Genomic DNA, 13413 nt, shown 5'->3' on the forward strand with positions numbered 1-13413 from the left:
TTATGCAAAGAAGATCATGATCTATGTTGCTTGCTATTTGACTTGATTTATGGGCAACTATGAAGGGTAGTGAAGTGAAGATGAAATTCTAATGTCAGCAGTAATTGTTTGGTGTCGATGATGTATTTCCAATATTTTTCTCACGAATGTCCACATTTCGTTCTGAACTGATAATATATGTACAACATTTACTGACATGTCATCCTGACCTAAATGAAATTGAAAAACCACTCATGACTACCACGTGTTTACAAATGAAGTATAGACTTTTAAATAAACAGAATTATTGAAAATAGAGATTTTTAAATACACATAAACATTGAAAGCCTAGATTTTTAAATACATCTAATTATTGAAAGCATAGACTTTTAAATACACAGAATTACTGAAAGCATCAACTTTTAAATACAATGAATTATATTATTGAAAGCATAGACTTTTAAATACATAGAATTATTGAAAGCATAGAGTATTAAATACAAAGAATTATTAAAAGCACAGAGTTTAAAATACACAGAATTATTGAAAGCATAGACTTTTAAACACACTGAATTATATTATTAAAAGCATAGACTTTTAAATACATAGAATCATGGAAAGTTGTATGTACTTATTTTTAAAATCTGTGATGACTGTATGTTTATTTTTAAAATCTGTGAAAGTTGTATGTTTATTTCCATTAGGCATTTATTGTTAGGGAAAGATTTGGAGATAAAATTATTCCTAAAGTTTTGATATTTACACTTAGCAATTAATTTTGACATATTATTATTATTATTATTTGTTTTTGTTGGTTTTAACTGCATTTTTAACACATTACTGCAACATAAATGAATCCATCTTAATGAAGCTTAAGTCTATTTTTAATGCAAAATGCATCAACCTGACGATCTCAACTTAATCTGGATTTTAAACTCTGTATATAAGTACATGTACTGATTGAGTAACTGATGTTGTTGATCAAATCCTAAATCGACTGGTTGTTTGAGTAATTATATATATATATATATATATATATATATATATATATATATATATATATATATATATATATATATATATATATAATCAAGACCCAATATAAAGATGTGCTATAAGGAATTGTCCTTCCTTTAAAGTAAATAAATCAAATACTGTAAAATACAATAAAGGTACATGTAAATACTTGTCATTTACATTAATGAAAGCCAAATACACTTATCAGGACAAATCTCCAAAGTATAAAGAACAGACTGCTGATGTTTTTAACATATAAAATGAAACTTCAGGTCTTTTCATGAAATATTTCAACAAAGAACAATATCCAGTTATTTAAAAAAATGGATACTTTTTCTCTATTAGACAAGAAGGAATTTCAAAGAAATGAGATTACTTATTTTCATATATTACATATATACTTATATTTGCTACAGATATAAAAAGGCATATATGTACATATATTTTTCTAGGCTTATTTTTACATAGGTACCTGTTATCCTGATTTTACTGTAATTTCTTTGTTCCTGAGATAAAATGTGATGCTTATACACAATACAGCACATGCATAAAAAATTCTTTCTTAACAACTATAATTTTCTTTATTCCATAAAATCACATGAATAAAATAAGCAAAATTATAATACTTCATTATTAAACTAAACTAAAACATTCTATCATCAACAATCAACTAAATTCAATTGAATCTCTAATATATTCTTTCATAAAATAACATATATGCCTGTGCATGTTTGACAGTGGCTTCTGTTACTTTGCCAACATGGTCATCACTGATGTGGAACCACTGGCCTGGTGGTACCATGATCTCACTAACATTATCTTCTTCCATCTCTTCTACCATCTTATCACCCATTTGGAGGACATTCTCTGTGTACTGGTCGAGGTATTCCTTAACAGAAACCTGATTAGTATTGAGGAAGTTGGTCAGGGAGTTGATACTGGGCCGGACTTTAACATATGCTGTGTAGTGGCCACCCTTCAAACCTCCTTCGTGTTCAACCACACCGTAAAGAGAATACAAGATTTTCTTCTGGCCTGGTTTTACATTCTGCAAGAAGACACAGCCAGAGCTGAAATCCTACTTTTAAAATTGAAGGTTACAAGAATTTATGAAGCTATAAATGAACAAATCAAGGAAAGAGAAAAGATTTTTTTCTATGTTTATATGTATTTCATATGAGTGACATCTTTCAGAAAAAAAGAATTCTGCTGAGTTACATCATTTGTGCTCTGCTAGGCAAAACCTCTCAAAAGCCAAATAATATATAAACCTTCAGCTGGGATTTCCTTGTCTCGCTTTCATCTGTAAAAGAGATTCCAATAATCTTCCATATTTATACATGTGAAACAAAAATGTACAGCATTTGCCTAGGTCAAGTCATATTGGTAAACCCAGGCAAAGGTTTTGACCAGAATGTCTATGTATCAAATTCAAATAATTGATTCAAATAATGCAACAGTTATTTAAGTGGCTCAAATTGTTAAACATCTCACATAAATATGCACACAAATCCACATCAACTGGTTTTTACTTCAACATGTTAACTGGTTACTAGCATAAAAAGAATGTGTGAGAATGTGTATAAATGAACATTTTAAAATGCCTCTGCCATACTTGCAGTGAGGACATAAAAAGCCACAACCCCCTACTTACCTGGCAAAGAGCACTACAATATGGAGCCAGATCCAGGACAATAGGAAAATCCACATGGCAGTCCAGCTTGCTGAAGTTCTTGATTTCAAGCTACAATCACAAAATGATACAGGTATTGCTTAGAAACTGCCAAATAAACAAGACCTCTGCTGAGCACAATGTCTTGCCTTTATTTTTGTTTAACTAATAAGCTGATGCTGCCAGATCCACGAGCCCAGCACTAATGTATATATTTTGATAAACACAATATTTTAGCACCAATAAATTCGTGGCAAATCAGTAAACTGCAGAGTATTTAAATTAGTCATTTTCTCACTGGCAATACACAAACTGAATTTCTGAAGAAATAGAATGCATATTCAATCAACTTAGATATCGCTGAGTCAGCAAATACCCCCCTCTAATAATACTAAGCTGTATTGATAATTTGAATCTCAAGTGTGATACATTATTGTCTAAGTCCCATGTGTGTTACACTATTCTCATCATCTCAAGTGTGATACATTTTTGTCTAAGTCCCATGTGTGTTACACTATTATTAGAATCTCAAGTGTGATACATTATTGTCTATGTCCCATGTGTGTTACACTATTGTTGGAATTTCAAGTGTGATACACTGTTGTCTAAGTCCCATGTGTGTTACACTATTATTAGAATCTCAAGTGTGATACACTATTGTCTAAGTTCCATGTGTGTTACACTATTATTGGAATCTCAAGTGTGATACATTTTTGTCTAAGTCCCATGTGTGTTACACTATTCTCATCATCTCAAGTGTGATACACTATTATCCGAGTCTCAAGTGTGATAAACTACTGCATGAATCTCAAGTGTGATACACTATTATCCGAGTCTCAAGTGTGATACATTATTGTCTAAGTTCCATATGTGTTACACTGTTATTGGAATCTCAAGTGTGACACAATATTATCCGAGTCTCAAGTGTGATAAAACTACTGCCTGAATCTCAAGTGTGATAAACTACTGAGTCTCAAGTGTTATACACTATTGTCTGAGTCTCAAGTGTGATAAACTACTGTCTGAGTCTCACATGTGATACACTATTGTCTGAGTTTTAAGTGTGATACACGATTGTCTGAGTCTTAAATGTGATACACTATTGTCTGTCTCAAGTGTGATAAACTACTGCCTGAATCTCAGATGTGATACATTATTGTCTAAGTCTCATGTGTGTTACACTATTCTCATAATCTCAAGTGTGATACACTATTATCTGAGTCTCAAGTGTGATAAACTACTGCCTGAATCTCAAGTGTGATACACTATTTTCTGAGTCTCACATGTGATACACTATTGTCAGAGTCTGACTCTCAAGTGTGATACACTACTGTCTGATAAACTAATGTCTGAATCTCAAATATTATACACTATTATCTGAGTCTCAAGTGTGATAAACTATGAGTCTCAAATGTGATACACTACTGAGTCTCAAATGTGATGCACAATTGGCTGAGTCTCACATGTGATACACCATTTTCTGAGTCTTAAGTGTTATACAGTATTGTCTGAGTCTCAAATGTGATACACTGTCTGAGTCTCACATGTGATACACAATTGTCTGAGTCTTAAGTGTGATTCACTATTGTCTCGATCTCACATGTGAGACACTATTGTCTCAGTCTCAAGTGTGAAACACTACTGTCTCAGTCTCACATGTGATACACCACTGCCCATATCTCACATATGATACACTATTGTCTCAGTCTCAAGTGTGAAACACTACCGAGTCTCAAGTGTGATACACTATTATATGAGTCTCAAGTGTGATACACTATTATCTGAATCTCATATATAATACATTATTGTCTGAGTCTCACATGTGGTACATAATTGTCTGAGTCTCAAGTTTGATACACTATTGTCTGAGTCTCAAGTGTGATATGCTATTGTCTGAGTCTCAGATGTGATATAATATTGTCTGAGTCTCAAGTGTAATACACTTTTGTCTGAGTCTCAGATGATACACAACTGTTTGAGTCACACATGTGATGCACTATAGTCTAAGTCTAACGTGTGATACACTACTGTCTGAGTCTTAAGTGAAATTGACACAACACAATTCATATAGAATTGATTTACACATACTGGGCCTCTCACCACACAACAGGAATGTCACAAACTACCTCAAAATAAGAACAAGGTTTACCAACTTTAATCACCTCACATGCAGAAAATACATGTACTAATTTCTTCTAATCTTAACCCAAGTGCAAACCATCCACAAACTTTGGAAGAAGTCTGCAATGTAGAACTGACATTATTATACATAAGCCATTTTTCTTCTTTTGTAGCCTTTTGATGTTAAGATGATAAGGCTTTTTTCCAAACCCCAAATACAAGCCATTCACAAAGTCTGCACCAGGTCTGTGATATAAAACTATTATTAATGAAGAAACAACTTCTTTTCTTTCATCCTGTGACCTGGATTTGTTGACATTTTACCCCAAAACCAATATTATTCTTTCTTCATCAAGAAAAACTTTCCTGTTAACTTACACAGGTAGGTGCTGCATAACTTAAGCCATCATGTGAAAAAAGAAAAGTTAATGGACAGATGCATGGACATTCAGGTTCTGCCAAAAGCATGTGATAGAATGATGAATAGACAAAGGATTTTAAAATATCTCCACTGCCTTTTAGAGTCAGCAACCTACCTGTTCAAAGCGTTTCAAATGCAGGGTCAGTACAGCTGGTGGCTGGATTATTAGGTACTTCTTGCTGGCATCAGAGTAGACTGTTTTTATCTCTGTATAAAGAAAATTAAAAACGTCTTTGATCCAATTTTGAATAATCTAATTAAATTAATTCTTTTAAAAAATGGCATATAGTTTTGGGAAAAGTTAGCATGTAGTAGGAAGCAAGAGCAGCATGTCTGCATGCAATGGTAATCCTCATGATATTCAAATTATTTACAACACTTTCCTGACAACACAAGCATGGAATTTGTATTCATTTCAACCCCCTATACATCTGCCCTTTCATCATGGTGGAGAGTTTAAAATTACTGGAATATGGTGCACATCTACAAACATTTCCAAATATACCCCATGGGTACAACACACAATGTTGTTGCCTGCCCGCTGGTCCAATGCCAGCCAATTTCACAGCATATTGGTGCAAACAATGAGCAGCCAGTCTGTCTGTTGAAACGTTTAGGCATACCAAGTGAAAAATAAATAACAGTGAATTGTTTTTGAGGACCACTCATGAATCTTGGTGATATGAGAAAATAAATAACTCGTGTTTAATCTATGTTTGCTAGATGCTTATAACTCCAAATAAAGTCTCTTCTGCATCTATGTGATGTTTCATGACACCTTACTACTTTTAATTCGCTATGTGAACATGTTAAGGTATGCCTTGATGCTGACAGAGGCCAAAAGACCAAATAAAAACAAAGGGGAAAAAAATATTCAAAAGTAACAGAACACTGTGAAATGAAAACGATAGTTGAGTAACATAATTCACACGGAATATGTAAACAGAATGCATGTTGAATCCACAATAATATTATGGTTTGTTTACCTCAAGATCGCGAATGATATCTGAGACTGTAGCTCAATGAAGTTTCCTGCAAGTCTCTCTGAATGTAGCTAAAATTACCAGTTGTGTTTTGCACATGAATGATTTCAACACCATTTGTATTAACACACAGAAAAACACTTTTTGTTTAATGTATCCTAAAACAGAATGGTCTGTGTACATGTAATCAGCCATGTTGCTGCTGGAATTACAGAAATGTTCATTTACTGCTCAGGACTATCCAGTTATGGGAGCCATTGTATGCCACAGGTAAAATAACATGGCCTCTTATCAGACAAATTATATCACAAACATAATATTATGAAATAACAATGTAAATTAGTTTCAAGAAAATTAGATGATGCAGATGATGTCTGAATTAGATAAATTTATCTACATTTCAAGGCAATGATGTTAACTACAAACACAGATATCATTCAAGATGCTGAGTTAAACAAACCATAAGCTGCAGTCTACAGAATTGGATGCATTTAATACAGTTCCTCTTCCTGCAATATACTGCTGAAACATAGCTTTCCGCAGACCCAATTTCATGGGCAGCTGTACATTAAAAGGATGGGTCTAGTTCTGATAAATGTCCCCAATGACAAGTCAATAAAAGAGGATCCTGCTTTTTATTCGGACTATATTCAGACTGGCCATCAATGGTCAAATTCTGATGACTCTAAATAACTTGTGTATTGACCTACATCAGTTGGATAGTGAGCATCATCATCCTGGACAGTAAATAGTGGCCATGTTGTACTAATTTAATAAAATGTAATACATTTTATATACGATATCAATATTCTGTGTTTTTCATCATACTCCATGTTTCATTATATAAAGGTCCTTACTAAAGGCTAATATTCATGCCTACCTGAATTTACCATTGAGTCAGTGACTACACTGTCTGATGAAATGAAGGACCATGCAGTTACTTACTGAAAGGACCATTAGTATTTTCAGGTTACTGGTCCTGTGGGATTGCAGGATCTTTTGGCAAGTTTCATACACTGCATGGGTATCAAGTCTCTATATCCCATGGGTATCAGGTCTCTATATCCCATGGGTAACAAGTCTCTATATCCCATGGGCATCAAGTCCCTATATCCCATGGGTATCAAGTCTCTATATCCCATGGGCATCAGGTCTCTATATTCCATGGGTATCAAGTCTCTATATCCCATGGGTATCAAATCTCTATATCCCATGGGTATCAAGTCTCTATATCCCATGGGTATCAGGTCTCTATATCCTGTGGGCATCAAGTCTCTATATCCCATGGGTATCAAGTCTCTATATCCCATGTGTATCAAGTCTCTATATCCCATGGATATCTTGTCTCTATATCCTGTGGGCATCAAGTCTCTATATCCCATGGGTATCAGGTCTCTATATCCCATGGGTATCAAGTCTCTATATCCCATGGGTATTGAGTCTCTATATCCCTTGGGTATCAGGTTTCTGTATCTCATATGTATCAGGTTTCTATATCCCATATGTATGAGGTCTCTATATCACACATGTATCAGGTCTCTATATCCCATACATATCAGGTCTCTATATCCCATGGGTATCAAGTCTCTATATCCCATGGGTATTGAGTCTCTATATTCCTTGGGTATCAGGTTTCTGTATCTCATATGTATCAGGTTTCTATATCCCATATGTATGAGGTCTCTATATCACACATGTATCAGGTCTCTATATCCCATACATATCAGGTCTCTATATCCCATATGTATCAGGTATCTATACTGCATATGTATCAGGTCCTTCTATCCCATCCCATGGGTATCAAGTCTCCATATCTCACAGGTATCAGGTCTCTACATCCCATGGTTATCAAGTCTTCATATCCCATAAGTATCAGACCACTATCTCTGACAAATATCATGTCTCTAAGTTACTGAGTTAAGAAAACATGAAGTGATTTTATGTATGTATATGGACACCACAGACAGGTCATGATCACAAAGTCCCATGTTCTTTTTCAAAACTTACAACAAAGATGAAAGCTATCAAAAATGTCCAAATTTCTGAACTTTTTTACACACCCTTCCAACTACCACCCACTCCCACCCCACCTACCTGGGTGACATTCAAGGTTTTAATCCTTCAGTGTCATTTAATGATCCCCCTGAAACTCCATACCAACATCGTACCAGAATACATCACCCTCAATGAAGTGGTGTACATGAAGTTTAAGTTACAAGGCAAAGTGAATACTACCTCTGAGAATGTAACCTATGACACCATCCCCACCTATTTTAAAAGGTTGCATCCAGGATCTCATACCATCACTGTCACCTACTCAATCAGCCTTCCAAAGCATTCAACCAATCCATCTTCAACTGGTGTGAAAGAGTTCAGTTAGAAGGAGAAATGGGTAATGGACACTCCTCTGGATCTCTAATACAATAAACATTTGTAAACAACTCTGAATATGAAAAACTGGGGATGGGGTAAGGATAAAACAAGTACATTTATTTAAAAAAGGTGGAGATGGGAAATAAAAGAAAAGAAGACAAAATCTCATGGTAGGTGGGAGAAGAACACTTACCTGCATTAGGATTTAACTTCTTCTTAAGCTCTGTGCAATTCTTGCAGCCAAACTTATTGTTTCCAGTCAAAACTTCTGGAGAAGTGAACAGATTGAGACAAGACTCAAGTGAATATTCACTGGAAGTTGAGTGATATCTTGGTGCTAGAGTTGAGATAGATTTTCTCTGCCCCTCTCTCCAGATCTCTTTACGTGACCTTACTGGCTGTGGATCCTCAAACTCTGATGGTTTCATGTACTGCACATTGAATGAAGTAGATATATCTTCATCATTTCCAGCTTTAAGTGGAATTTCATTGTTTCCTACAGTGGCTGAGTCCATACTTCCAGTTCCTTGTGTAGATATTCCTGTATCATCTGAAACATTGGACTGACTAGAGTTGACTGGTACATCTAAATCTTTAACTTTCTCAGACTCTTCACTGGAATGGTACAGCATATTCTGAGACAAGTCTTGTGAAAAACCTGAAGAACCAGTCTCACTGACACTTGAGGTGTTAGTTCCAGATGTAACATCTGAAATGACCTGTTCCCCAGTACCTAAATGTTTGTAACTAGAAGAAGACAACAGAATGCTGCTGGCAGCTGCCTCCAGTTCCAGTGGCTCCTTGGAGCTTGTATCGCCACTTCCAAGATAACCATTGGCAATTGGTCCATTCATATATTCTACATGTACAGTAACTTTTGATTTATGCATCTCTCCATTAGCAACATGACTCTCCTTGCTTGACCCATCAGTATCCTCTGTCTCCCATACTGCAACACCACTGGGAATCAAGTTGTAGATTACACTTGCATCTTTTGTTGGTGTATTTTCAGCTAGTGCAGATAAGTTGATGTGAGGTGAAATGTGGACAGGACTTTGGGATGGTTCCACACCATTTTCTGCACTGCTAACCGATCCAGAATCACTGGTCATGGAAGCTTCAAGAGAATGGCTATACTTGTTTATGTCCCTCTCCAAGTTATCTTCTATATCAGCATCTGTTCAGATACAGAATAATGAAAACATGATACAAATATTGCCTGCAAACCATGAAGTGATGCATCATACAACAGTAAAACAAGCATTTAACATGAAAATTACACATTTTTATGATGACAAAACATGATAACATTGGCGAAAAGAAAGGGAGAATGCACTAAAGTTAGGTAAAAATAAAAGCATTTCCAAGTTACTTGGCACTCTATGACATCCTCTACCCACAGATAAAACCATTTCCAAGTTATCTGGCACTCTATGACATTCTCTTCCCACAGATAAAAGCATTGCCAAGTTACTTGGCACTCTGTGACATTTTCTACCCACATATAATAGCATTTCCATGTTATCTGGCACTCTATGGCATTCTCTACTCACCAGATGATGATTTTTCTTCCTTCATATCTTTGGTATCCTCCATATCTTCCTCCATGTTTCCTTCCTCCTCCTTGCCTAACTTCTCCCATTCCCGAGGGACCATATCCTCCTTCACATCCTCATCCATGTCTCCTTGCTCCTCCTTGCCTTCATACTCCCCTTCCACATGGACAATATCCTCCCTCATATATTCCTCCCAGTCTACTTCCTCCTCCTCATATTCCCTCTCAACTTCCATAGGGACAATATCCTCTTTCACATCCTCATCCCTGTCTCCTTCCTCTTTGCCTTCCTTCTTCCTTTCTGCTGGGACCATTTGCTCCTTCACATCCTCCCCCATGTGTCCTTCCTCCTCCTCAACTTCCCTCTCACCTTCCACAGGAACCAGATCCTCCCTCATATCTTCCTCCCTATTTCCTTTCTCCTCCTCACCTACATACTCCAGTACAACTGGGACAATATCCTCCCTGATTTCTTCCATGTCTCCTTTCTCCTCCTCACCTTCCTTCTCCCATTCCACAGGGACCATATCCTCCATCACATCCTCATCCATGTCTCCTTCCTCCTCCTTGCTTTCATGCTCCCCTTCCAAAGGGACTATATCCACTTTCACATTCTCCTCCCTGTCTCCTTCCTCCATGCCTTCCTTCTCCCCTTCCACAGGGACCACATCCTCATTTAAATCCTCCACTTTGTCTCCTTCCTCCTCCTTGCTTTCATAGTCCCCTTTCAAAGGGACAATATCCACTTTCACATTCTCCTCCCTCCTGTCTCCTTCATTCTTGCCTTCCTTCTCCCCTTCCTTAGGGACCATATCTTCATTCAGATCATCTACTTTGTCTCCTTCTTCCTCATCTTCCTTCTCCCATTCCACAGGGACCATATCCTCTATCACATCCTCCTTCCTGTCTCCTTCCTCCTTCTTGCCTTCTTTCTCCCCTTCCACAGGGACTATATCTTCATTCAGACAATCCACCTTGTCTCCTTTCTCCTTATCACCTACATACTCCCCTTCCACAAAGACAATATCCTCCCTCATAACTTCCTCCCTGTGTCTTTCCTCCTCCTTGCCATTCTTCTCCTCTTCCAAAGTGACAATGTCATTTTTCACATTCTCCTCCCTGTCTTCTTCTTTTATGCCTTCTGTCTCCTCTTCTTTAGGGACCATATCCTTATTTTGATCCTCCACCTTGTCTCCTTCTTCATTCTCATCTTCCTTCTCCCATTCCACAGGGAGAATATCTTCCTTCACATCTTCCTCCCTGTCTCCTTCCTCTTCCTTGCCTTCCATTTCCCATTCCACAGGGACCACATATTCCTTCACAGCCTCTTCCCTGTCTCCTTCCTCCATTCCTTCCTTCTCCCCTTCCACAGGGGCCACATCCTCATTTAAATCCTCCACTTTGTCTCCTTCTTCCTCATTTTCCTTCTCCCATTCCACTGGGACTATATCCTCTATCACATCTGCCTTCCTGTTTCCTTCCTCCTCCTCCTTGCCTTCATAATCTCCTTCCTCAAGGACTTTATCCTCATTCAGATCATCCACATTGTCTCCTTCCTCCTCTGTGACTATCTTCTCCACTTCCTCTGGGACCATATTCTCATTCAGATCATCTACTTTGTCTCCTTCCTCCTCATCTTCCTTCTCCCATTCCACAGGGACCACCTCCTCCATCACATCTGCCTCCCTGTCTCCTTCCTCCTCATTGCCTTCCTTCTCCCCTTCCACAGGGACTATATTATAAAGAGATGCTATACTAGATCTCTGAAATGAAAAAGCAAAGCTTAATACTAATGTACTGTCAGTGGGACTAAGAAAACAGCAGAGCATAACCTCAGTATTTTCTCTGCTTTACACAGAAATTAGCAAGAGAAGATTCAAATGAATATAATCAATACTAGTGTAGTCATATTACATGGCTTCCAGAACCAACATACATGTATTGCATTCCAAATGAAAGATCATTTTATTTAGTTAAATATGTTTCTCCAAGAATACATACCTGATCACACTAACATGGTCTCTGCATGATAGATCTAAAGGTTGACCATGCATAACAGCTAATAGTTTCTATTAAATCTCTGAATTGTAATGGGATTTCTCTGAGAAGATCTATCATAAGACTGAAAATATCATTCTCCCATAAGTTGTCTATGACTTGTTCATCTGAGAGAGGTTACCAGAATAACTTTGCAAGTCTAGTTCCTGATTTTCTGAATAACTCTGAATCAGAACAGGTGAAGGGAAATTGTAGGCCCTAATCCCATTGCAGCTGACTGCTAGAGAATCCATGGCTCAAGCCTCTGGATATGGGACTGGAGAGAAAAAGGTTAGCAGCTTGTCCCCAAAGTGCATAAATAAACTGAAGGAGTTACAGCTAAAGTGATCTATTGACTGGCAACATCTGACCTCTTCCTGAGAAAGAATTGACCAAAACATTCAGTTTGCCCAGAATGTGTCTTATCTAGACTAGATCCTGTGCAAGAAACACCAGCATAAAAACCTCCTTGACCAAGATACTTATATTGGACTATTTGGTCATCCTCCCCCCACCCCAAACTGAGGTGGTCAGCAACTATTACATTACCAAGATCAATTTCCCACACAGGCGATCACTGCAGCAATGATTGGCTTTCATTACAGCCTTCATTTTTAAAAGGTCTATATGAAGTGCTTTCTCCTCTGGGCTCCAGTTGTCACTTACCATTGTCAAGTGAAGCAACAGGTGTCCCCCCCCCCATCCATTTCTGCCAGCTGAATGAACTGATGTTCATACAAACCATACCATCAGATTTAGGCTTCTCCAGAAGAATTCCAACGATATGACATTACATGTCTTACCACTGTCGCCAGAATTATTTTATTTTTGGTCAGGTCCTGGATGGCCAAGTCGTCAAAAGTGCTAGCCTTTATCAATTGCCGATATCTCACCTATGTAAATGTGGATTAGTCTCAGGCTAGGCCAATGTGGGGATGTGAAAAATCTTGCCAGTAGCTTCCACTTAGTTGTTGGCTGTTACCAACATTTTCCAGGTGTAACAGCCAATTCTTTCCCTGCTACAAGGGGTAAATTTGGCTACTACACCAGGTTCCTCCACCACCAGTTATACTGGGCACCATGTATAGCCTATTTTGTGCAGAGAAATGGCATTAAATCTAAAAACAACAACAGCAAAACTGTTGGTCAAGATCAGAATGTGCTTATCTAAAAGTCCAGAAAAGGAAGGCCAGCATTGCTATTGGGAGAGGGCACAAGAGAAATCATATCTGCCACTGCTTTTAGTAAACCAAGG

General features: G+C 37.3%; 1 protein-coding gene across 2 annotated transcripts in view; it reads right to left on the reverse strand.

Annotated features, from left to right (window-relative positions):
* Window positions 1-1096: 1096 nt before the first annotated feature.
* Window positions 1097-13413, reverse strand: part of LOC149798869 (uncharacterized) — a 38805-nt gene continuing 26488 nt past the window's right edge. For both annotated transcript variants that reach the window (XM_089957784.1, XM_089957783.1), the window contains 5 exons: window positions 10120-11884; window positions 8760-9743; window positions 5326-5417; window positions 2651-2740; window positions 1097-2044 (listed from right to left, as the gene is read on the reverse strand). In XM_089957784.1, the coding sequence (XP_089813910.1) occupies window positions 1685-2044; window positions 2651-2740; window positions 5326-5417; window positions 8760-9743; window positions 10120-11884 (3291 nt within the window). In that variant the 3' untranslated portion in view covers window positions 1097-1684. The remainder of the gene's footprint in view (window positions 2045-2650; window positions 2741-5325; window positions 5418-8759; window positions 9744-10119; window positions 11885-13413) is intronic.

This window comes from Sinohyriopsis cumingii, chromosome 5 (assembly GCF_028554795.1).
Source record: "Sinohyriopsis cumingii isolate HCF-2022 chromosome 5, ASM2855479v2, whole genome shotgun sequence".
In the NCBI taxonomy this organism is placed as follows: domain Eukaryota; kingdom Metazoa; phylum Mollusca; class Bivalvia; order Unionida; family Unionidae; genus Sinohyriopsis; species Sinohyriopsis cumingii.